At 38.2% G+C, this 26,405-nt stretch overlaps 2 protein-coding genes and 1 long non-coding RNA gene across 6 annotated transcripts in view; 2 read left to right on the plus strand and 1 right to left on the minus strand.

Annotated features, from left to right (window-relative positions):
- On the minus strand, positions 615-26,123 carry ZBTB1 (zinc finger and BTB domain containing 1). 4 transcript variants are annotated; one of them, XM_018054075.1, is made up of 3 exons: positions 25,758-26,123; positions 10,181-12,096; positions 615-3,143 (listed from the first exon to the last, which is right to left on the minus strand). In XM_018054075.1, exons 2-3 carry the CDS (start codon positions 12,076-12,078, stop codon positions 3,107-3,109), a joined length of 1,935 nt encoding a protein of 644 aa, XP_017909564.1. In that variant the 5' UTR covers positions 12,079-12,096; positions 25,758-26,123; the 3' UTR covers positions 615-3,106. The 4 variants fall into 4 exon arrangements, with proteins under 4 accessions (XP_017909564.1, XP_017909561.1, XP_017909562.1 ...); XM_018054073.1 differs by lacking the exon at positions 615-3,143 and adding an exon at positions 14,242-14,310 and having other exon boundaries at positions 8,900-12,096; positions 25,758-25,864; XM_018054074.1 differs by lacking the exon at positions 615-3,143 and adding an exon at positions 14,228-14,310 and having other exon boundaries at positions 8,900-12,096; positions 25,758-25,864.
- On the plus strand, positions 3,137-5,563 carry LOC106502566. Its single transcript, XR_001918656.1, has 2 exons — positions 3,137-4,003; positions 5,272-5,563. It is a non-coding gene; the product is annotated as an uncharacterized LOC106502566 (long non-coding RNA).
- Positions 26,117-26,405, plus strand: part of ZBTB25 (zinc finger and BTB domain containing 25) — a 46,338-nt gene continuing 46,049 nt past the window's right edge. The window contains exon 1 of the mRNA XM_018054076.1: positions 26,117-26,209. The gene's annotated coding sequence lies outside the window, so the exon portion shown is untranslated. The remainder of the gene's footprint in view (positions 26,210-26,405) is intronic.

The following is a 26,405-nucleotide window of genomic DNA, read 5'->3' on the forward strand; positions in this document are numbered from 1 at the left end:
CTAGTAAAGAAATTTATGGATATTCTGAAACCCTCTCATTCCCTACCCAGGCACAACCTTCATAAAGGTTGTGGATTGAAGAGGTAATGTTGCCTTGAAGCGAGGAGTGGAGTCAGTAGCAGCCTGTAATTTGAGAACCTATCAGCAAACTGGAGTTCAACTTCTTATTATATTTAAGATCTCTATGAATACTGCCATTTTAATTCTTTGGATGTACCCAGTCCCAAAATATTTCTCCAATCACCTGTTACTAAAATTTCACCATCTGCTTCTTTGAATCTTGAAAAAGTCAGTCTTTAAAAGTTCTATTTGAATTGTAGATACACAATAATTGGAATACGACACTACTTTGCCTTGTATGGAAGGCTAAGGCTCCCAAACCTGGAAGAGAGACTTTTCTAGAAAAGTGAATATGTGTAATAGCAGACAAATTGTACCCTCTTCAGTTTTGTAGAGTGCTAACCTTGAAGACAAGACACTCTTGTAGAATACTCTGAAATAATTTAAAAGAAGTAAAAGAATAATTTAAAAGAAGTTGCTTAGTTGTGCCAGCTCTTTGCAATCCCATGGACTATACAGTCCATAGATTTCTCTAGGCCAGAATACTAGAGTGGCTAGCCTTTCCCTTCTCCAGGGGATCTTCCCAACCCAGGGATGGAACCCAGGTCTCCTGCATTCCAGGCAAATGTATAGTCCATCGGGTCACAAACAGTAGACTCGACTGAGCAAGTTTGAAAAAAGTGAAGCTGTTGTCTTATATATGGAGAATCAGATTCAATATGCTGTCATTGCTAATACTTATTAACTTCTGTGAAATTATGGCACTTATCTTTCAGAACTTACCCGAAATGAAGAGAAAACTCATTGCTGATCACTTGAAAAAAGAAAAACAATTTTTTAAACTCTCAAATGGAAATTTAACAAAATGAACTACATTGATAACGTAGCTATTTCTCTGAATAAACTGTTATTTTGAGAAATAGATTAACCCTCTAAAAGAACTAAATACTATGTCAGTTAATTTTTATAAATAATTACCTATTTTTATATTGAGGAAACCTAATTCGTTACCATCTGTTTGCCATGAGATAGTACTCTTCTAGTCATTCTGTATTGAAAGAAACCAGGATTTGGAAATAAGAATTTTAGTTAATTCTTTGTGCACTTCTTAAGGTGCTCAGGAATACTATAATTAGCTATATCAGATACTTTATTATTCTGGTATTATAGAATGAAAGGAACAGATAACTTTTCAGTCAAATAATTTTTTAAAAAGAGCAAGGTTAGAAAAGTACAGTATAAAAAAAGTAATATAAAGACATTTTAAATTCTGAACATAGAGGAGGAAATTTTATTAGATAAAGCATGGATTAAAAAATGTAACAAAAATTCTCTATGTAACCCAATAGTCCATTTTATACTAATATACAGAAAGTAGTCACATTATAGAATGCATTTATATCATTTATAATTATTATAATTTATTACATTGTAGTTTAGTACAGTCAAAATTTAAGTCATATTTCTGTTGTAAATCTAATTCCACCAGTAATCAAAAATTGTTGTTTCTACTATATTGATCTAGCACCTTGAATTATTGATAGTATTCTTTTATCTTTACTGTTTTCTGTTTACTTGTTAGAAGTCTGCAGTTCTATATGCTTGTTCATATTTCTAGAAGAAACTGGCTATAGTTTTTGGTTTTTAGACTATAACACTTCTCTAAATTTATTTATTTCTCTGAAAGCAGATGAATTCTTATGAATTTGAAGTCTTTAGTGGATTTCTCATCTCCCTTCTCACCCCTGTACCCAGTATCACATTTTAATGAACTTTTTCTGATTTTTTGTTAGTCTAATTATTAGAATATTCATGTTATTATCCTGCTTTATATCTAGAGATGTTAAATGTCTTAAATTCTGCATCTGCTCTTAAATATGCTCTTAAGTTAGATATCTTTGTGCAACTCCCTATTAAAACATTTGAAGGCATTGGCATAAAAACAAAACAACCATTTCTGAATATATACATCTTGATATTGCAGATGAAACAGTAATGATTATGATGTTGATATTGAGTTGACTACGCAGTTAACCAAAACTACACATATATTCACAATATGCAAATAATATGGCTGTAAGATTAATATGGTTGAGAAATGTATGTATATCTATCTTCAGGTTAAAATATCATCAAACATTTCATTTTCCCATGAAAGCTTTTTTAAACATGTTAACAGTGGTTTCATTCAATACTTAGTTGAATTTTGTCTTGAAATTTGAAAACTGAGAAGCATGGTATTGTTTTAATACCAAGAATAAATGTTTAACAGCTTATTCTGCCTATTAGGTTACATTGCTAAATTGAGAAGAAAATGTGACTTGATACATTCTTCTTGGTTGTCTGTGATCTGTGAATATATACCACCGTGGAAGTAATACCACTTCTATTTTTTCTCAAAGCAACAGACTTAAAAGGGAGCCTTATTAATATTAATAATCAAGATTTGTGACTGGTTATATATAGTGGAAAAAAAGGCAAATGTCACATTACAGTAAGCAATAACTAGATTATCTTGTTAAAATGTTGATCTTACACATAACTTCTTTGTACCCACATCTTTTTATTTATAACCTAAACTACAGAACTGGTATGTAATTTTTGAAACTAACTACATTTCATGATATATAAACTGTAATTCCATTTAAGTTTAGAATTATATGTGTTTACACAGATAGGTGATTATCTTACTTTATAATGTATTTCTAGTAGCCTAACAAGCCCTTTTATTTTAGGAGGGGCTCTTGAAGATAATTAGCATATAAAGTTTCATTTCAGTGTAGCTTTAATCACTGATGTAGTTTTCTTTAGCAGATTTTTTACAAATAATAGAGTCACTGTGAATCGATTTTGTCACAACAAAGTGATTCCAAAGTGATCTTTACTGAGTTTTCTTGGATCCTTGCAACTGGAACTTTTGGGGTTGATGAGGTTTGTCAGAAGACAGAAAAGATGGTGTCACTTCAGATCTGATATTCCTGGGTCTGGACTTAAAGATTATCTGTTGATGATTGATTCTTCCCCATGTCCTCTCCAAATTCAGATCTCACTTCTCCAGAGGTTTAGAAGGCCCTATTTGACCACTGCCACACAGAAAAAGACAGAACTCAAGAAAAATAATATTACAAGTTGACTGCTCTACAAGATACAACATAAATCTTAGGTCAGAATTTCATCACTTTTGGCACCAGGCCAGCACACTGTTAATTGAACAAAAAATGAGAACAAAAGCACAGATCCTAAAACTTAATTTCTTCCCCAATGTAATTCACTATACCCTTTAAATATAAGGTATTCTTTTCACCAATATAATTTTTCAGCTATTGGGGCAACTTTTTCTTACAAGGGCTAACATAGAATGGGTAGGACTCATAAATATGAAACAAAGAGGAGGATAGTCAGGTAAAGTAGGGAGGAAGGAAGCAATTAAAAAGTATTTTCCTTCAAATGAAATAATTTTACAGTGTACTTGTTAATATCAAATCTCTGAATGAAACATACATCTAACAAGTTCATGTTCTTTTTATGAGTGCCTTCAGCCATCAGGCTAACATTGTTCTCTTCAAATATTGTTTTACACTCTGCAAATGGAAATAAAGTACACCCATACACAAAAAGGAGTGTTCCTTCAAATTCCTAAGTTCATAGCATTCCTAACCTGCCCCAATGATTCTGGGTAGAATTTTATTTTTTGCAGCAATGATTTGCCCTAATTTTGTAATAAAAGAAATTTTTTATTTTTTCCACATCAAGGAGCAGATAAGTATTTGAAAGAAACAACGACTTTCATAATCGAGATGTTTATATTTCTGTCATCTAAAAATGAGCTCTGCTGGTTCTGCTATAAGCAGTTGGTTTAAGTAGAATAAAAACAACATAGTAACTTTCTAAATAAAGCTTAACTGGGATTCATGAAATGTCTACCCATTCTTTCCTCAAATAGGTAAGTACAAAGTTATTCAAATGTTCCCACATAAAATTACTACTATTCCTGACTCATGAAGTAATGTTTTTTTACATTTTTGTCATCTTTCAGTCCTAGAGTTTCCTGTGATTTTTTACTTATTACAGTGGTGATTAGTACATTGATACATTTAATTCAGAGGCAAGTACTGAATTATAATCTTCATAGTCTTGCCAGCAAGTAAGATGATAAAAAAAATTATAAATGGCTTCCTGCCCACTAGTGATCTGTGGTAGAATTTGATAGAAAAGATAAACAATTTTGTCACTAATAATGGACCTTAGTGATTTGGTTCTCCTAAATATAGTAAGGGAGCAACTTAAATGGATTTAACTTCTTAATGCTAAGTCAACTAAGCATATGCATATGTTATTAAACTAGTTTAAGATTAGCATGAATTTATAAGCTATTGTCATTTAGTTATTATTTACCAATATTTAGAGACACATTCTAAATCCTTGCACTTTTGCCTCTTGCCAGCATATAAATTTGTAAGTAGCTAAATTTCACTTGGTCTAGACTCAACCCATATATTGGGGCTTTCCTGGTGGCTCAGTAGTAAAGAATCCGCCTGCCAATGCAAGAGACACTGCCTCAATCCCTGGTTCAGGAAGATCCCCTGGAGAAGGAAATGGCAACCCACTCCAGTATTCTTGCCTGGGAAATCCCATGGACAGAGGAGCTGGGAGGGCTACAGTCCATGGGGTCACAAAAGAGTCATGACTTAGGGACTAAACAGCAACAACCCGTATGTTACCAAGGAATAGTCCTTGAGTTTGATAGAAGGCAATGAAAGTGGGCCATCTAAAAGATTATATATTTTGTATGGAATCTTCACCATCTTCTTCTAATCTCACCTTTAAAAAAAAGTAGTATTTGGCAGATGGTAGAGAGATCGTTAAAGTAGTAGGCTTTGTTAAGTAACAGTAAAACCCATTGTATAGGTTTTAGAAATCAGGCAATAGATGCATGAAATTAAAATCTGATTAGATGGGGAATGACATTGTTTCACTTAAACCAGTAGACTATTCCATTTCTTAAAAGTTTGCTGCTAGGTTAGGGTGGATATACAATTGTTTCCTGAAATTATCTTTCATTTACAAGTAAGGTGGTAAGTTTACACTAGGAATACAGAGATATTTCTGGCAAATTGAATTACAAATGGCTAGAATAACTTGTTTTTAGAGATTGCTCTGTAAACTTTAATCCTTACAAAATGATAATTAGGGATTTTGTTTTGTTTTTAGCCAAATAAATGAAGAATTTCTTATCCACATCACCTGCTAAGGCAAAAAGAGGAAAACATTCTGGGGTCCTGATTTGAGGGGGCCACAATGGAGATTTTCAAATGATTTATCACATAACCAATAAAAGGAAATGGTGACTGGTCAGAGGTTAAAACATAACAAACAGGAATAGGGAAAACAGAGGCAAAACATCACAGAGGTAGAAATATAAAGGAAAATTATGAGTATTTAATATTCATTTCTAAAACATCATTCTGAATGATCTACTCAAATAAAAATGTTTTGCTTCTGATATATTTTCACATTATTCAATATGTTCATTAAGGTACCACTATTACCAGCTATCTTACCAGGCACAGTAGATGACAGATGATGAACAAGGAGCACAGAATCTCCTAGGAGCTTTGTCATACGTATTACCTGAACTGAAAAGGCTTTTCTTTGTACTTCTTGGTTGGTAAAGTATGTTGCTTAAGTACAGGAATGTAGGAATCAAGTAGGCCTAGTTTCAAATTTCAGTGCTAGTATTTAGTTTCTGTATGATCTTAGAAAAAAGACTCAGTCTCACTGAACCTCAGTCCCCCATCTGGAAAATTATTGATAGAATACTTACCTCATAAGGCCGAGGATTCATTAAAATTACATCTGTATCAAGTGTTTAGCAAAGTACAAAAAGTGTTAATGAAATGGATGATGGGATTACTGAGAGCCCTGGGATGGCTAGTTCATAGACTTCCAAATCTGGGCCACAAGTTCTAACACCAAATCTAACTTTACTTGCTTCAGTTCCCTGGCATTCATTCTATCACCTTGTTTACTGCACCTCAGGTATCAGGAGATGGGAAACATTCCACAAAGGTATGTTCCCGCAGAGGCTTTGGTGTCCTGGGATCTTAGGCATTGTCAAAGCCTTCTATCACTGAGAAGCATATGTCACAAAGGAGGTGGGGGTGGTGACAAATGATGAGCTAATCAAAGTAGATTAATGGCAAAAAAAAAGTGTAACTCATAAAACCCAGTTAGAATTAAGAAATATACCAAACTACTTTATTCTCAACTATGTATGCTTATACATATTCAGGTTTTTCTCTTCTAGTTGGTACTAATTTAGTGTTTTGTTAACAAGTTTTATGTTTAACTTAAACTGTTACACTGGTTCTTTGGGGAATTTTCCACAGATCTATTAAATACAGAAGTTAAGTAGTGATATATAGGAATATGTATTGTTTAACCAGAGAATGTTACAAACCACCACCAGCTTCTCTTCCCACTTTTATAAACGTTGGAATATTATCTCACGTTTATGCATATCCTCGGCATGTTCATAAAAGCTGTTTCATCAGGCATTCTGTAGCTCTGATGGAATTAACCATTATTTTAGCCTATCAAATTCTATTTTTACTCACCTCACTTTTTTTTTACTCAATGTTTTTACCTGGCTCATATTTTTATTCTCAGCCACAATACTTGTGATTTTTACTTAGCCTATAATTTTTCCTTTTAATTGGTGCGGACTGTTCTACAAAACTCTGTCCTTATTTTAATTCTTTAATTTTTGTATCTAGCCCTTGGAGTGCTTCGTTTTGTTTATACTCAAACTTTAAACATTAGCCATTTTACTCATGTAAGTCATTTCTCTGAATATTACTTTAAAAATACAGGATTAAGATAAATTTTGAGTCATAATCCACTAATCTCTGAGATTCTTAGTCCTGTTTACTAAAAATTATAAACATCTGAGCTGCGCTGGAATTGGTGGCAAGCTTGCTAAGTACTGACTCCATTCCCCCAAGATTTTTTGCTGGAGAACAAAAGGCCCTTTAAGAAAGACCGTATTTGTAAGAAAACAAAATATTTCATATATACCTATCTAGATTTCCCCTTCATTTTCACATCTGAGCCTAATCACGTAAACTACAAAGACAGTAGGAGGAGGCAACATCCACAATCTTGATTCACTGTCTTCATAGCACTGGAGGGCAAGAAGCGGTATTAAGTAGCCACAACTCTGTAGCTCCACTCCGGGAGAGGGAAGTGAGAGAAAACTGGGCTAAAGAGGTGTCGGATTGATTTCAACCCCACCCCCCGCCCCGCCCAGTTTTAAAAGGAGGCATGTAGTCATTAAAAGAACTCTTTCTTAATGAGGAAAACTGTACATAAAGAAGCTTGTACTGCTGTAGCTGGCTGCAAAACAAAAGGCGTGTGCTGTATAACGGGGAAAACGCATCCTGCGGTGTGGCTTTGTGAAACTATAAACATCTCAGTTATGTAAAATTAGAGATTATGTTTAATGTTTATATATTTGCTTGCTAATTGGCTGTTAGTACATGTGTAAAACTAAACCCCTTTCCCAATGTGTTAGAAATCATTTTTTACAGAGTGGTAGTATTTAGAAAGGCTTCCATTCTTTAAAGGCTTCCCAGGTGGCTTAGTGGTAAAGAATTCACCTGCCAATGCAAGAGACATGGGTTCAATCCCTGGGTCAGGAAGATCCCCTGGAAAAGGAAATGGCAACCCACTCTGGTATTCTTGCCTGGAAAATCCCATGGACATAGGAACCTGGCTGGCTACAGTCCATGGGGTTGCCAAAGGAGTCGAACACAACCTAGGGACTAAACAACAAACTTGTTCTTTAATGGTGGGAAAGCCATTGCAATAGAGGCTTTGAAGAGGGTCATGGAAAAAAGTGGTTCCAAAGAAAGTGATGTCTACTAAGATGCTATCTATATACTTTGGAAATTCAGTTTGAGATCTTTTCTCTGTTCTCTGACGGTCTCTGGATTTGTTACAGAACTTTTATCAGGTTTCTATTAGTAATGTATATACATTTTTAAGTTGCATTTCAGATTTAATAACTTGATAAACTACCATATCTAAGAACTAGGATGAATCATTTTTCTTGCTTTTTCTGCTATATGGCTTTTTAAAAAAAATCCTGATTTCTCACTTGTCTTTTTGTGTATTTCCCCCATCTCTACTTCCCATTATTTTGTTCTAATACTGTATGGCTCCTGTACTATTTCAATTCTTAACACCTCAACATGTCCCCACAAATCTCTGAGCACACACTGTAGTCTTCTTCTCTTTCAACTAAATCTATGCCAGTCAATATGTCTCTCAGTTCTCCTGGCAAACTTGTTCTTTTATGCAAATTGTATACAAAAATATGACTTGCATATCTTTAAAATGTGATATAAACAGAAAGAATAATACTGTTAAATTACTGTTCGTAATCACAAAATTATATTTTTAAATATAGGAGTTATTTAAAATCCCTTTCATTATGAGAAGGTTATTACTATGCAAGTAATTTACATTAAAACACATTCTATCCAACAGATGTGCTGATTTGTGGGCTGGTTTTGCCAGTTTTAATTCACATGTAATTCATGTAGACCTCATGTCAGCAACAACTAACAGTAATACTACTTTATCTAAAAAATGATAAACTATTTCCATTTATATGTTATTATTTTATAGTCCTCAAATTTTATAGTCCTTTACAGAAAAAAAAAGGCATGTTGATAAACTGTAATTTTCCATAACACATTTTCTCCAAATCTTAGTATAAAACACGAGACATGTTTTTTTTGCACACTCTACTTTTATAGAACAACCAGATTTGTGATTGATTTCTTTATTTTATTAGATTTATCAATATACATGGCAGCTTTCTCAAATCTCGAAGTAAGTTCCAAAAGTATGTCATTTTAAAGGTGAAAAATCATTTTCCTTTAGATGTCATCTTCCTAGAAAGCTATTAAAGTCTATTTATAAACAAAAATAATTGATAAACTAACACACTTTAGAAATCAAAATATTTTAAATTATTTTAAATGAATACAAGATATGCTTTTTTAATTAACTATCATAGTTAAATTGAATCACAAAACAAAATGACTTGTCCCCACTAATTTGTCAAGTGGAGTAAAGTCATTGGGTTTTTACACTTAATATAAGTTTTAAATGTGATTATTAAATGATAATATTTTATCAATTATAGGAAATATTCATTTATAGGAATTTCCTTAGGTCCATCAATCTTTTTAGGCCAAGTTTGAGCCCATGTCAACCTTCAAGGTTAGATTCAGCGCACCTAACCTGCCTACTAAGTTTTCAATTTAAGAATATGAATTTCACTGGTAAGACAGGGAAATAAACAGTGGCTAATCATTGTTCAACTTACAAAAAAAAAAAAAGCTAAAGTAAATGGGATAGTTTTAAATAACTACTTAAAAAAATTTTTTTTAATTTAAACAGGAATGGCCAATGATATTGGGTTTAAAATTTCACAAGGTAGCCTTAAAAAACAAAATAAAATAAAAATTGTGACATCACCACCTTACTGATTAAAAAAAACAACCTATGCTTCAACAGTCACTGAAGGGGTAACAACCACTTGTAATCTACATTTAAAAGTAATTTTAATCATAGCTAAAACAAACTAAAAACAAAGAATTCTATTAAGAAATAACAAAAATGATAAACATTTAATAACACCTAAAATGTATATACTTAAGATCCTAAACAAAAATATTAACGGTAAAAGGGCCTTGAAAATTTTTTTCAACAATTCCATCTTATAAAATCATTTCTAAATAGCTCATATCCTTTGCTTTGGTGTTTTGTCTCCTATCAGCTAAACATTTTACAGTAGAAAATCACTTATGTTCTTTTCAAATGCTTGGCATTATAATGTGATCTCATATCTTTCCTCAAGTTAAATTTTGCTCCACATATTCCACATGTATACAGATGAATATCCATGTGCTGCTCCAACTGTTCATTATTTGGAAATATCTGAAAGCAGACCTGGCATATAGTCTCACCAGCAGATAAATGAGAAATCATATGCCGTACATGGTCATGTTTTCTGAAGTTGCCTTGATCACAAATGGAACAGACATACCTGGCCATGCCTTTGTGCATGTCATTGTGCAGGCGCAACTGACGTTCTCTTAAAAACTGCTTCCCACATGTCTGACAAACAAACTGTTTTTCCTTGGTATGAACAGTATAGTGTTCTCTTAAGTGACACCGCTGATAAAATCCTTTCCCACACAGGTTACAAAAATGCTTTCGTCTGTGATCTCTTTCATTCTCTTCCATGATGGCACTCTTAAACACGTCTTGGTCTAGGCAGCTAGACATATGTTCAACCACTAGATTTTCAGTTTCAAATCGCTGGCCACAATTAGGACATCGAAAAGGACAGGCAGAATGTTTAAATAACTGCTTCTTTTGGATACTGTTTATCTGGAAATGATTATCTCTAAAATCATCCAACATTTCAACAAACATATCCCTTATTTCTGACTGTTCATCAGGATTCTCTTCCATATCCATCTTCTCCTCGGCATTTCCTAACCCGTTCATTGTTAGATCTTGGGGCTCTCCGCATCTCTGGGCATGCTCCTGAAGCTGTCTACCCTTCACAAGTATTTGTCCACATTTGCCACATGCACAGATATTTTCGATGTGTTTGGCCAAGTAATGAGATGACAGGTCCTCCTCAGTTATTGTGAGCCCACACAGCTCACAAGAAGCATTTTCAGTATCCTCTTGTACAGGGCTGCTATTGTTCGGGGGCCTCATATTTTCTAAACCACCTCTTTCATCAGCATTTATTGACATCCGAGGTTTTAGAGTTTTCCTCCCACTTTTTTTAATACTGACATCTTCTTCAACATAATATCTATAAAATGGCTCTTCAGCTTCGTCTTCTAACTCATCATTGTCAGTGGACTCATTACAGTCTTTATCAGTAACTTTAATAATGTTAAAGTCTTTCAGTTCATCTGTAGGAATATCCTCTGGTTCCATCTTAATGATGATTCTTTTCCTCTCAGCGGCTCTGCTCTTTTCTTCACTGGCTAGTTCAGACTCCACTGTGCTACTTTTTCTGCTTCCAGTGGTTGAAGCTGAATCATCAGCAGCCTGGCTTGTGTCTCCTCTGTATTTGTCTGTCTGTGCAGAAAAGGTTTTAGAAGAATCCTTTTCACCAAATTCAGCTTTGATATTACTGTCTTTTCCATCTCTAATATCCACTAATCTATGATAGGATCTTGTGTTTTGGTATGAATGTCTGTTAGTACAGGTTAGCACATGCTCATCTAATAATTTTTCACAGCTAAAGCCAAATCCACAGCTATCACAGGTAAAACTCCGTCCAAAGCGTCGTGATACACGTTCTTTTGGAGTAGATAATTTGGACACAGAACTCTTTTTACATACATCAAATAATGGCTCAGGAAAATTACCTAATTGCAACGACTCTTCATCAGGCTCTCTATTATGTGGTGTATTCACTGTTGAACTTGGCTCTGCACACCACCTATTAGCTTCACTGCCATTTCTAGCCACAGTGTCTTCATACATTCTCACCCCAAATATCATTTTGCTGTTCTGTTTGCTAGAAGCAGAAGATGAACATTTTGAACTAGAACAATCTGCATCCTGTATGTCTTCTAAGCAGTCAGGAACATTGTACAGCTGTAGGTAGTTCATTGCCACTTTAAACTGTTCAAAACTGGAAGGAGCTGTCATAATTTTTCCTAAATACATGAACTGCAAAATGAGATCAAAACACTCAGCACTAATTTTCATGTTGCTGAGATTCAGTTGTGCAGTACTATGCTGATGGTTCATGAAAAACATTCTAAAATAGGAGCTACAAGCAGCTAGAACTGCTTTGTGTGCTTGAAAGTAAATGTCATCAATTGCAATACAACAGTCACAGAGAAAACCCCATTCCCTTTGGTTGTTTAGCTGCTGAAGGACGTAGCTGCTGTGGCTGGGCTTTGCCATCTTCTATTAATTAGAGACCTATGTAAAACAAAAACATTAAAATCAGACAAGAAATCAGAAAAGCACTTGAAAAAAAAAGAGCTGTCCATTCTAACATTGTAAAACTCAATTAATATATACCTGAATCACTTTTAAAACTTGAAGACACCCAGCCATTTATTCAAGCTTCTCATTTTTAAGAAATACAAGCAAAGTTATCAAAAGCAAAACCCATCATTTTGGTTTCATTACAACTCTAGAAGGAAACATGCAATTTAAAACTAAATTTGAAAGGAAAAAAGACACTAGTTTTAAAGTACTTAAAGAATACAAACAGTGAAAGCAAATAAAATAGCAATTTGAATTGAAAGTAATTCAATTGCCAAATATTAAAAAAAACTCTTCAGGTGATTGATATAAAGGAATTATTGCTCATCCTTAAGTGTGATGCAGGAAATTTGGTTGTTAAAAGCATCCTATCTTTTAGATACACATACTGCTGTGTTTACTGATGAAATGATACATCTAAGATATGCTTGAGAATAATCTAGTGGGGTGGGTATAGGGCTATAAATGATACAAGATTGGTCCTGTGGTGATAACTATTGAAGCTAGGAAGTAGACATAATTCTATTTTTGTATGTTTGAAAGTTTCCTTAGAAAAATTCTACTCACTAAAGCTTATTAGACTACATGCAAATGGCACTAAGCAAATAGGTTTGGTCAATGCCTGTTTCTTAATTTATTAGAGAAGGAGTAATTCTGTATAAAGAAACAGGGGACCTATTTGGGAAGGAGGTATCTGTCCTTAGATTGTAAATTTTTCTTCATTTTTCAATTATTAAAAAAAAGGTATACAAAAGTAACACATGCTTACTGAAAAAAATTAAAACATAAAAGTACATAAAAACACACCTTAGGTCACATACCTCTTTCCAGAGATAACCTCTCCAATTATTTATCTTCAAATCTGTTTATATGCATACATACAGAGTCAACAGCTATTGAGTACCCACTACATGCCAGACAAATAGTTTTGCTTTGGTTTAAAAAAAATTTTTTTTAACCTAAATGATATTGTACTGTATATACCTTCTGCAACTAATTTTCTTCACTTATCAACATATAAATATTTTTAATATACAGAGCTGATGCTGGATAAAGACAGGAGCACTGTAAGTCCGATTATATTACAAAGCTAAAATAAGATCCAATTTCAGCCTTAATTTTTAACCTGTATAAATAAAATTTCAGAATCTATCTTCTACTTGAAAACAAGTTCCTACGCAATTTGACTGAACATAAAAAGAACAACTGAACAAGCTGTTCATAGAAATAAAACATTCACATCTCAAAACCTTTTAATCCCTGCAATGATATTAGAAATTATCTAAATTTACTTACTTCTACTTGCTTTTTATCTGTTTGTCACAAATCACATGTGGGTCACATACCCCTTTCCCCTACTGCCTCAAGATCACCCTGCTTGTTTTTTTCCTGCCTGAAATCAGAGTTACACAGTAGGGACGTGCCCCTGGTGAAATGAAGATGGCTTATGAGACCTACAGCCATCTTTAAATTGAAACGTCTGGCCTTTTCTGTAAGCCAGATCAAATAGTATTACAAGCAGGTATAATATTTCAACCTTGTGTAACTTAGATATCTGTACCAGAATGGAGTCATGTTCAGTATGTAGCTATATACAAAATGCAATGTATGCTCAGGTATTTATCAGTGTTATTTATAACTCGAAATGCGTGTTAATAAGGGAGTTGTAAGTAAACCAAGGTAAATCCACTTCCTAAAATTCACTGCCATGTGGCCTTTATAAAATTATATTTATGAATGAAGGCTATAAAAGAAAATGAGAAAAGTTTTCAGGATGGAAAGTCAAGTAAATAACCACAGACTACGAAGTTTTAAAAATTACAATAACATAAAACAACAAAAAACTTTCACACACACTCACACACAAATATTGACCCCCTCCAAGCCCATTTTATGTAGGATGAGATCTCTAGATCTATAGACATTTTACAGCAAGGGTCCCCAACCTCCAGGATTTAATGCCTAATGATCTGAGGTGGAGCTGATGAAGTACATAATAATAAAGTGCATAATAAATGTAATGCGCTTGACTCATCCCAAAACTACCCCCCTGGCCCCAGACCTTGGAAAACTTGCCTTCCACGAAACCGGTCCCTGGTGCCAAAAAGATTGGGGACACCACTGTTCTACAGGATTCAGAGAGACCTTTAATGAATAAAGAGGTAGAAGGATAGATATTATCTCAAATTTTCTTCTAATAATAAGAGTTGTTAAAAAATGAAACACATCTAGAGGATAATGACTGTCCCATTTAGAAGCAGGGGAGAAATTCTGTTAAGGACAGCGCAGTGAACAGGGCACAGGCTGTGGGTCAGACAGGCCTGAGTTCCAACTTAGCTTTGCCACCTTAGATGACTTGTTTGTCCTCACTGACCCCAAGTTTCCTAAACTGTCAAAGTGGGGATAATTACACCTCAAAAATGGTATCAAACATGAGGCTTCACAGGAGCCATGTGTGAAATGTTCAGTGCTTGGCACGTGACAACTAATGGAAGGAATAGTGGCAGTTGCAATGGTAGTGTTGCTTCCTTAAGCACAGGAGGGAAGTCTGACTGTTGCTGCTGCTGCTAAGTCGCTTCAGTCATGTCCGACTCTGTGAGACCCCATAGACGGCAGCCCACCAGGCTACCCCGTCCCTGGGATTCTCCAGGGAAGAACACTGGAGTGGGTTGCCATTTCCTTCTCCAATGCATGAAAGTGAAGTTGCTCAGTCATGTCCGACTCTTCGTGACCCCATGGACTGCAGCCTACCAGGCTCCTCTGTCCATGGGATTTTCCAAGCAAGAGTACTGGAGTGGGGTGCCACTGCCTTCTCCGGGAAGTCTGACTAGACAGTCTTAAAATTTCCTTCTAAATAAGAGCCCATCCGTATGAAAGCCAGCAGTTTATCTGTTAAAACTTTCAGGTTTAAATGTCTTGTGATTGAAATATTGACATTAAGAGCTTAAAAGTTCCAAAGACCTTTGTAATCTAAAGGAAAAGCAGTTTTATGGTCAGCAACCAAAATGAATGCAGCCACATAGACCAATATGATAGGCACATATGTAGCTACAGTTATAATTCACTTAGTGAACATACATTCTGTGTTAAACAAAACACTAAAACAAGTAAGAGAATCAACAGCATTTTAACACACATTAACTCAAAAATCGAGTATTCTGGTGTACCAGGCACTGTATAGAGTACTGAGAATCAGCAACAACATAGGTATCCTATAATCTCAAGGATACATCACTGAGGGCAATTTATTGTTCTAGATGGGTTACTTTGCTCAACACATACGTACTATGCACGAAGGCAATGTGCTGTGATGGACAGAACAAGGGCTCAGGGTCCAACAGACCTGAGTATGAATCCCACCACCACCATGTCTCTGTAATTCTATCTTCCCCTCATACAGCTGGAAGCTGAACAAGTACCTTTTTGTCAAAAATTAATGCTAACACTACAGCTCTTAGGCTGATCTAAAACTGTAGTTTCTACAACAATACAACCAAGTTCTGAGTAAAGCTGATTTTAGGGAGAGTAACCTTTACTAGCAATCATTCACACATTAGCATGAACAACTCTCTTCTTGTTACACCTCATTCAGAAAAGCTTTAAGGTGGCTTAATAACACCAAAACAAAAACAAACAGAAAGGCAGGAGGTGGAATCATGGGTGAAGGATCTAAATTCCTGTAAGACTTTTAGTTTGAAAAAGTTTAACCAGCTTTCTCAAATTCAAAACCAGCTACCAAGCACATTAAGAATATTCAGTAATTTAGATATTCAGAGGCTTTTAGAGCTTAGAGATCTAATCTGGTCCCACAGTCTTATTTCACAGAAGGACAATGATGTAGTGCTGTTAAAACAATGTATCGAGGAGGGTTAACTGTGGTAAAGTAGGAACTGGGATTCCTGACCATCCAGATGGTACTAACTACTAAACAGTGATTACTACATACTCCTTGCAGTGTGCTCTTCTGCAAAGAATAGTCAGCAAAGATTGGGCATGAGTCCTTAACATGAGATTTATTAAGATCCTTGCACAAAAAAACTACCCAGAACTCCATGTGTAATGTGGCTGTGTCTGTATATGTGCATCTAATCTTATTCAGTAGATGTGTTCCCTAAATTATATTTTAAGCTATTTCAGTAAATTTCTCACTGACATAGTAAGGTTTCAGAAATACTTTTCCTTCATTGCTAAATCTCTTAAATGGAAAAAAACAGTTTTGCTTGATGTTTCTGTTGCCCTGCTGCTGCTGCCACTGCTGCTGCTAAGTCGCTTCAGTCGTGTCCAACTCTGTGCGACCCCATAGACAGCAGCCCACCAGGCTCCGCCGTCCCTGGGATTCTCCAGGCAAGAACACTGGAGTGGGTTGCCATTTCCTTCTCCAATGCGTGAAAGTGAAAAGTGAAAGTGAAGTCGCTCAGCTGTGTCAGACTCTTAGCGACTCCATGGACTGCAGCCCACCAGGCTCCTCCATCCATAGGATTTTCCAGGCAAGAGTACTAGAGTGAGTTGCCATTGCCTTCTCTGATAAGGCGAATAACCACCCTCTAATCTGTGTCACTGACTTGCATTACTAAGAACACTCTTCTGAGAACCATTTGCATAGCTCAGGGCTTCCCAGGTGGCTCAGTGGTAAAGAATCTTCTGCCAATGCAAGAGAGGTGAGTTCAATCCCTGGGTTGGGAAGATCCCTGGAAAAGGAAATGACAACCCACTCCAGTCTTCTTGCCTGGAAAAATCCCATGGACAGAGGAGCCTGGGGGGCTACAGTCCACAGGGTCACAAAGAGTCAGACACGACTAAGTACACACACATACGCAGTTGAGTTTACAGTTCAGCATCCCAATCTCTGAACTACTAACAATTACCTCTGGGTCTCAAAGGTAATTGTTAAGTACATACATTCATTTCCTCATATCTATTTCTATGTCTTATATGATAAATGTATATGGACTTGACTTGAGGGCTATAGACTAGATTTTAAGAATCCTGAAATATAGTGAAAGGATTCTCTTCTGCTTATAAACCAGAGTATCAGAATGTATTAAACACCCACAATGTTCCTAACAGCATAAAGCACTGAGGTGGACGGTGGAGAAGGATGGTATACAGTAGAGCTAATTACATATGAGGGATTACATTTTATTTTTTTATTTTGCTGAGCGGTGCAGCTTGTGGGATCTTAGTTCCTCAACCACAGACTGAACCCGAGCCCCCGGCAGTGAATGTGCAGGGTCCTAAATCACTTGACCACCAGGGAATTCCCTGAGGGATTACATTTTAGACTAAGAAACAATTTGAGAAAAATACTAGATTATATTCAATAAAGTTCAGTAAGAGTTTAGAAAGAGAAAAGCATGAATTGTACTAGAACGGTGGCCTTTAGGAAGGATTTGACTAAAGTCTCCATAAGTGACGATAAGAAAGAAAAGTAGACAGCAAGGGGAAAGACATTTCGGATATCTGCATTGGTGTGTATGTAAAAAATTGGGGAGAGGTACACATCAGCAAAAATAAAAGCTTGAAAATGTAATGGGAGGGAAGATAAATTTGTTTCACTAGCCTTACTATCAAGCAGATGTGTGTATGTGTGTGTAACATATCTGCTTAAACTGGAGCCTGGCAAGTCAATAATAGTAAGACATATAGTATTATATATAAAACATGTATATGTGCATTTAAATATGTATATCATTTTATCATTTAATCCTCGTAACAATCCTACAAAGTATGTTCTAAGACCCATTTCCAGATAAGAAAACAGAACACAATGTTCTATAACCTTCCTAAGGCCACAGAGTACTTGGTGAGATTAGAACACAAGCAATACGACTCTTGAGCTTGAGATCATAGCCTTAATGCCTTTGCCGCCTATAAAAATAAGGTCACCTTGGCAAAGTTCTTCCTAGAATACCATTTTCCAGGGTATACAGTGCTCCAATCTCTAAATTTAACCTCAGTAAAATTCTTTAGGTTTTCTCCTTGAGATTTCCAAGAAGAACTGGTTATACAGGTTTGTTTCCTAAAGAGAACAGGTTTTTATTCAAGGTACTGAAACTGGACAGTCATGATCAAGTTTAGAAAATTTTATTCACTTTTTAGAACAGGCATCCTGACTGATTATTAGACTGCAAATTCAGTACTTAGTACAGGAAGTTCTGAAATTATACTGGGTTATGTTCCAAAACTTTAAGTTATTTGGAACCTGAAACATATTCCCATAGAAACAAAGCTATAAATGGTGGCTCCATTCTGTCCTCACACCATAAAGTCTTTAAAAACCCCAATGAGGCTGTGTATTAGTTCATCCTAACTGTGCTATGCTGTGCAGTGCATGCCATGCTAAGTCAATTCAGTCGTGATTCACTCTGTGTGACCCTATGGACTGTAGTCCGCCAGGCTCCTCTGTCCATGGAAGTCTCCAGGCAAGACCACTGGAGTGGGTTGCCATGCCCGGCTCCAACGGATCTTCCCCCAGGGATCGAAGCCGCGTCTCTTAAGTCTCCTGCATTAGTAGGCAGGTTCTTCACCACTAGCGCCAACCCGTTCTATAGTAGTATTAATACTTGCACCTTTAGCACTAATAGAGGGACTATACAGCAATGCCTGCTACACTCAGCTCTCCAAGACAGGGACAAGGCTTAATGGATTTTGTGTTCCCTGTGCCTAGCACAATTCCCATGGAGTTGGCACTTAATGCATGCTTGTTAAATGAAAATATTAAGAACCCAGGGAGCAGACACTGATAGATTTGAATACCAGCCCTACTACTTACCCAACTACAAATTTTCTTCACCTCTCTGAGCCTGGTTTCTCAACTATAAAACAGAGATAACCATACTCCTCATGGAACTCTTATATAAACCAGAGATGAAAACTGTCTTTCCAATCCAAGAGCAATGGAATTTTTCTTAAACATTAATATCATCGTGAACAAAATTCACAGAATTTTACCAAGTGATCAAGTTCAACCTGCTGCTTTATAGATGAGAAAACAAACTGAGGCCCTGAGAAATTAAGTCATATACTCAAAGTCATATCTAATTTTTGTAGATGACAGGATAGGGCCTTGGTCTCTTTAATTCTGGTCTGGGGCTCCTCCTCTAATTCCAACAGCTGCCCCCCACATACAGCAACACATGGCTAGCTACTAGCTCTTCTGCATCAGTTTTTTCTGAAAAATAGGAACTGTTCAAATTTGCAAGGTTTGTTCGCACCTGTTCGCACCTACACAAAATGGCCTGAGGCTGTTACACTTTTGGAGAGTATAGTTTGTGGGGTGGTTAGTATTTTTCTGTCTCCTTACTTGTCCAGGCAACTGCTATTACTTCTAAAAGGTCTGTTGATCTCCTGTAGCCCAGCACTTCTGTTATGGGTTATGAAATTCAACAAAAACTCATTGAAACTGAGTCTACATAAATAATTTAATTTTCTGTGAGGACCCAGGGAAGTGTTCTATGAGTATAAGGTTTTAATTCATGCACTTTGTTTAACCTATCTTAATTTTTGATAGGCAACAAACTGCCTTACTCTTTGCTGAGGCTGTCAACCAAAGAACTTCTGAATAACTGAGGTGTTACTGTAGTCAAGGTGCTAGGTCTAGGAAATGAATTTATTCACACAGAATGCAAAGGAAACATAGTGACTGCTGAAATATTCTCTCTCTCCAGGAGTGGAAGAGGAAACGCATTTAATTCAGTCTGCATTTTGATCTGTTCATCCTGAGGAGGCAACATGGCATCTTCTGACCACCAGAGGGCACTGGTTGAACAGAAGGCTTGTCTCAGCAAAAGGCAGCTTCACCAGGAAGTCCCTTTTTGCACGTGGCATTCGTATTCTTAGGGTTCATTTTGTGGAACCTTATTCTTCAACATACTTACTCTGTGACTTTTTCTGGGACCCACCTAAAACTGCTCTTCCCCCGCCTCCATCACGCACTAACCACCCAGGATACTCGTGAGTCACCTAGGACTTCTGCCTCACAGTTAACTAAGTCTTGCCAATTTTCTCACTAAATATTTCTCAAATTTGCCCCTCTATCCCATCCTTACCTTTCCTGTCCTTTGAGGCATCTATCTTTACTCCTAAATTATTACAACAGGCTCCTTAACTGGTCCCTCAAATCTATCCTTCACCCTCAGATGATTCATAAAGAACAAAAATCAGACCCTGTCATTCTGCTTCTCTGAGTCCTTTCACATACCCTCAGACTGAAATGCAAACTCCTTAAGGAAAGCATACAAAAGCCCTTCCTGTCCACCCATCTAGTCTCCTTCGTGGTTACTTACTGCTTCACACTTCAAACAAGCAGCATCAAACTGCTTGCCACCTCCCCCATCCTCCAACTCCATATACTTCACGTATTTCTTATCTCCATATTTATTCATGCTAACTGGTTTTTAACTGTCTGTTTTCAGCCAACTGTCTGAACCCACCACATATCTTTTAAGAATCAATCACCTCCAGAAAGTCCTCTGGAGACCTCCCTCTCCCACTGATTTAGGTTTTGATATTATTGTGTATTATCTCCTTATTTTGCACTGACTCTGCTATTTTTTAAATAATCAGAACAGCAACATAAAGCAGATGTTAATGCACAGACTAACCAGACTGCCTGGATTCAAATTCCGGCTCTGTCACTTAGTAGATGTATGAACTCAAGCAGGTTACATCTAATCTGTGCCTCAATTCTCTCATCTGAGAATGGGGATGATAATCCTCCCTAGGGCTTCCCTGGTGGCTCTGGTAGTAAAGAATTTGCCTGCAATCCAGGAGACCTGGGTTCGATCCCTGGGTTGGGAAGATCCCCTGGAGAAGGGGAGGAGCAAGGAGGGCCACAGTCCATGGGGTTACAAAGAATTGGACACAACTGAGCAACTAACACACAATTTTCCCTAGGGTTTAGGGTTACTATAAGGAGGTGTGTCATGGAGCAACTGCTAAATAAGAATCAGTTACCACAATTATCCATATGTTGGTCTCCCAACTAGACCGTGGGCAACTTGAAGGCCAGGACTTTGGCTTGTTCGATTCTCTGCAGCATGGTGTGTACTCAGTAAATGTTGCTGAATGAAAATTGGTGAGGCAGCTCTAAGATGATGGAAGGGACTATCCAGCTTCCTTCTTTCAGCAAGTCCACATATATTTTTAAATTGTATTGTTTTCAACTGTGTAGCTCCAAGTGTTAAATTTTTAATTCTAACCAAAATCCTGAAAACTTCACACACCTTGAAACCAATAAAAAGAGTATCAAAAAATATGTTCAGAGGCTTCCCTGGTGGCTCAGTAGTAAAGAATACGCCTGCCAGTGCAGGAGACTGCTTCAACCCCTGACCTGGGAAGATCCCACATGCTGCAGAGCAACTAAGACCACGTGCCGCAACTGTCGAGCCTGTGCTCTAAAGCCCAGGAGCTGCAACTACTGAGCCAGTGTCCTAGAGCCTGTGCTCCACAACACGAGAAACCATCCCAGTGAGAACCCCGTAAACCACTGCTCGACAGTAGCCCCTGCTTGCCACAGCTAGAAAACAGCCTGCAGCAATGAAGACCCAACACAGCCAAAAATAAATAAATAAAATCATTAAAAACAAAAAAAAAGCACCTGGCCTCCAGAATTTTGAAAAAATTAAATGAAAAAAAAGGTATGTTCATTCTAAGAAGCTTAACTCCATTTTTAAGTCTTAAGTCTATTTAATATTTCCCCTCATCTCAAACTAACTAAGCAAACACCTTTGTGCTTTCATACAAATAACGTATCATTCAAACTGGGATGCTCTATCACCACACTCAATGGCAGGGATTATGATGATGTGGTTCCCCTGCTTCATTGTAGGCTACCTGAGATCAGGGCACTATCTTAGTCATCTCTGTGTCCCAAGCCTCTAACAGTTGCCTGACATTTAGTTGGTATTTGATCAGTTTTTGAATGAATAAGCGTTGAAGAAGGCAAGTTTTATTTTGCTTATGAACTTTTTGCATTATTTCAATTATGGCTACTTTTATATAATAGTCAAAAATTACAATGTGATTTCCCATCCATTATGCAACTGATTTTTACAACAGCCCTGAGGTAGGTATTTTTACTATCCTCATTTTGTGAATGAAGAAACAGGTTCAGTGGTCGATACTCAAGTGCTCATCTTATAAGATGGGACTCAAACTCTGACTCTTGATTCAGAGCCCTAAGTTTCAGTGTTTTCAGCCAGAAAACACTCTTTCTGGCAATGACTATTAACTGAAGTGTCCCTTTGGACATTCTAAGCCTCCCAGAGTCACCCCATTCTTAGAAAGCCCCATACTGCAGGCAGAATGCCCTGCTCTCCCCATTTCCTCTTCCATCTGCTGACTCCCACTACCCATCAAAGGAAGCCCTCCTCTAATACAAAAGATTTAAAGTGAGGATGGAGCTCAATTATCTCTAAAAATGATCACATCTCAAACAGACAACAGAAAATCTGGTTGGAGATTTAATTATTTTAATTTTCCAATTTTATTTTGAAAGTGATTTTAAATTCAAGTCACAGAAAAAGAAAAAAAAAACCCTCATGTCCTCAACACTATCAACCAATATTGTAATTTAACTTCTATGTACTATTTCAGCAATTTGTTTTCAGAATATCAGCTACTTCACAGCTTACTCTTCTTGAAAATACCAGGCTAAGAAATAAGTGATTCTGTACTTTTAAGACTTCTTATATGTGCCACAATATGAGTATACTTAGAAATATAACTTAAATATGTACTGTCTCCTTCTAGGCCACATCTGAAACCCACAGTCATTAATCTTCTTCTTTCCTCTAGTTTCCTTTCCTTGATGTTTGGCATGTTACCTCTGAATACAGATCCAGAGGGACCTCTCACCCTGTATCAGCACAGTGGTATCTTGGCAGTGGTCTTAATGATAAGTATAACTACTCCTCCCCAACTATAAATTATGAAACTCTTTACAAATGTGAGGGTTTGGTTTTGCTTTAATGAGTTTGGCCAGTATAAATCAACCCATCAAAGGCTTGACACCAACATTAACATTCAAAGTGTGAGAACTAGTCTGCTAAGCTACAGTAAGTACTTCATAAGGACAAATCTAAAATAGCAGCCCTGTTATATTTAAACTCTCATGTCTTGTTACTTAATCATAGAATTTTAAATCACTCTAATGCAAAACTTTCCCTTTTTCTCTACCTCGCCAGTTCTCACCAACCAGAATAGTGAACAGAGAGCATGAGTTCATGAGTCCATGAATCATCACGGCTGTCCCTAGCCAGGGTGAGGTACACACAGCAGCAGAGTATGACCAAATGTTGCCCTCTCTCATTTTACACAAGGAATTGACTGTTAACAGTGATTATCTCTAAGGAGTGGGAGTCAAAATTACTTTCATTTTTGTTTTTTATGTACTTTGGTATAGGTTGAATTTTTATAAAGAAAATGAATTTTATATTTTAAAAAAAGCATTTCTATTCTGAGGGGGGAAAAAAAGACATGAACCAGTTTTAATTTGGTTCCCAAAAGAGTATTAGAATAATTTCAATTTTTACAGTAAGAGATAACAGCACAAGAAAATGTCAGGAGACAAGCTCCTACAGGGACCAAAGTGCCCTCTCAAGCAAATTTTTTTTTTCTTTTCAAATGTATCTCAATTTTGGGGGGCAAAAGGAAAGACAACAGATTATAGCTTAAAAATAAAATTTATGGAAAATTTTTTGTATTTTTATCTCAAATGGTTCTCTCTCCCCTTTGGACCAGAGCTTAATTGCAAAGGCTTAGCACTTCTCATGGATGAAGGAGAGGCCTGAAAGCAGGCACTTCTTTTCTCTTGCACATTAGACTGGTTATTCTGCAAGGAACAAAGAGATACCCTTAAAAAGCTCCATGAACTATATCTTCCCCAGAGCCTGGCAAAAGAGAACGAGGAAACAGTACAAAAATTTAGCTGCATTAAAACGAAATCAAACACAAGGTCAAGAGCAAGTGTCTGAGACTGCTCTGCCCTGCTAGGGTCCTGGTTAAATATGGTTTCTCTTTACTCTGACAACGATGCATCAGGGCTCCCCTCTGCCTCCAATTTAGGCCATACTGGGGTACGAAGAATAATAGAAAGGCTTCAGGTAAGATTGCTTAACTCGAGCAGTTATTATTCTATACCATGAAAATTTGGTTGTAATGGAGAAACCTGCTTTTGAAATGAATGTAAGATGCTGATTGAGGGTCCTACTTGAGGACTATCATTTTATCAATCTCTGGGAAAGTATTTCACCATCACTACGGTTCAATTTTTTCTGTTTAAGATAAGGAAGCCCCATCTAGCTTCTTCCAAATCCATTCAGTTATTACTGAGACTTTATTAGATATCTAGCAAGTGACTCAAAAGTTTTGAGGTTCTGATGGCCAGCCATCATTCAAGCTTCATCGCTTTGTATTCCAAATCTCATCATATCCATTTGCAATGACAAAATTTCCTAATTTCAAAGGAAAATGTCGTGATTGCTTAGTAGTTATCATGAGAACGGCATCCCTCACCAATTCTGTTCTGGAGTGCCTTGAACTTGAGCTCAAACGGCTGATTCCAAGTCTCAAAGAGCCTGGGACCACATCTTGGGATTGAGTGTCAAAGGGGAAATATTTCGTTCCTGGCATAGTTTTCCTGACGTGATACATATTGCATGGGAATACACTTAGGCCAGTAAAGAACCTGCGCGTGCCTACCAGTTTGATTTAGGAATATTATTACATACAAACGCCGTACTGTGCCTAGAAAACATCAAGGACTTTCATCTACATCTCCCTGACGCTCCCAGCTTGGAAAATGTCATGTCAGCCTTTCAGATCACGCAGATGCGCTGCTTAGGTACGAAGGAAGACGGGGTGAGTGGCTGAGCTCAGACCCAAACCTACATATTTTAGTGTTAACTGCTCCCGATCTACATCCAACATATTTACCGAACACTAACAGAACTCTAGTAAGCGCCCACCACTGGAAAGGAAAACACTTTCTTCCCAGGAAACATCTTTCCACTAAAAATCCCCAAACCCGAGACCTACCACTTTTTACTGAACAAAAAAGCGAGTGTGACGGCAAGAGGGGGTGGGAAAAAGCGTGGCAAGAATTTGCACGGCTCTTACGCCTCCTCCCTCGGAGCGCGCCCAAGTCTGCGGCCTCGGGCTCCGGGACACTTCCCCTCCCACCCGCCAAGGAGCCGCGGCTGTAAGTTGAGAGAAGCGGGCTCTCGGCACGTCAATCAACCGGCTCCTCCCGCCTCCCGTCTACACCTCCCCTCCCCTCCCCCCTCAAAAAAATAAAGGCAGAGAAAGAAAGGGAAAAGAAGGTAACTAATTTGGGAACTAGTCTCCGTGGGGGCTTCGCCTCCGACACAGGGAGGCCGCACGTCCCCGACTGGGCGCGCTGGTGGGCGGTGGGATCAAGCAGGCGGCCCGGCAGTCACCCGTCACCGGGTCCTCGCCGTGCGCCCGCGGCGCTCCGGCTCCCCGCACGGGTCGGCGCCGCTCCGGTCCCGCACTCCGCCGAGCCCGCCGCCCCCAGCCCTGCGGCCCGGGCCAAAGTTGCGCAAATAGCCCCATAACTGGCAAATACTCACCGGCCGCAGCAGGAACCGGGGCTGCGGAGATTTTAGGGAGTTTAAGGCAAATCGGCAGCGGGAAAGGCAGGCGGAGGCGAAGGGGCCGAGAGCTGCAGTGGCGGCGGCGCGCGGCGCTCGGGCTGGGCTGCGCGGAGAGGCTCTGGCTCTGCCAGGGACTGCGCTGCAACAAAGGACTTCCGCTGCCGCACAGCCGCGCCTGCTGCACCGCACTGAGCCGGCCCCGCTTACGCGGCGACTCCGGGTCTGCCCACCAGTTCGCTGCGGCGTCCGCCAGCCTTCCCCTCCCTCTCGACCGCCCACCCACTCCGCCGCTGGCTGCTAGGGGCACCCGCGGTCGCCTGTTTGTTGCAACAAGTTTCTGCGTCGGGCTCCGAGGAGGCTGGCGCAACCCGCACCGCGGGGGCCGGCGCGGCGGCGGCCTGACCACCCCTCTCGCCCCTTTCCCAAGGGTAGGCTTGGGACCTCCTCCTCCTCCTGTTTGCACAGCTGGATGGGACTGGGCTCCTCCCGGCTCCCCAAGGGCAGGCTGCTGCTTTCCCACTCCGTCCAGATGTCAGAGCCCGGCCCCAGAGGGCCCAGCAGCTGGGACCCTCCCTCACAGTACGTTCCTAGCGTTCGGGGGGCGCCGGAACCCTCGTCCCGTCC

This window comes from Capra hircus, chromosome 10, assembly GCF_001704415.2.
Source record: "Capra hircus breed San Clemente chromosome 10, ASM170441v1, whole genome shotgun sequence".
NCBI classification, from domain to species: Eukaryota; Metazoa; Chordata; class Mammalia; order Artiodactyla; family Bovidae; genus Capra; species Capra hircus.

What these genes read in the sequence shown, in the direction of transcription:
- ZBTB1 (XM_018054072.1), bottom strand. Translation starts at nt 12,078, where the DNA reads ATGGCAAAGCCCAGCCACAGCAGCTACGTCCTTCAGCAGCTAAACAAC.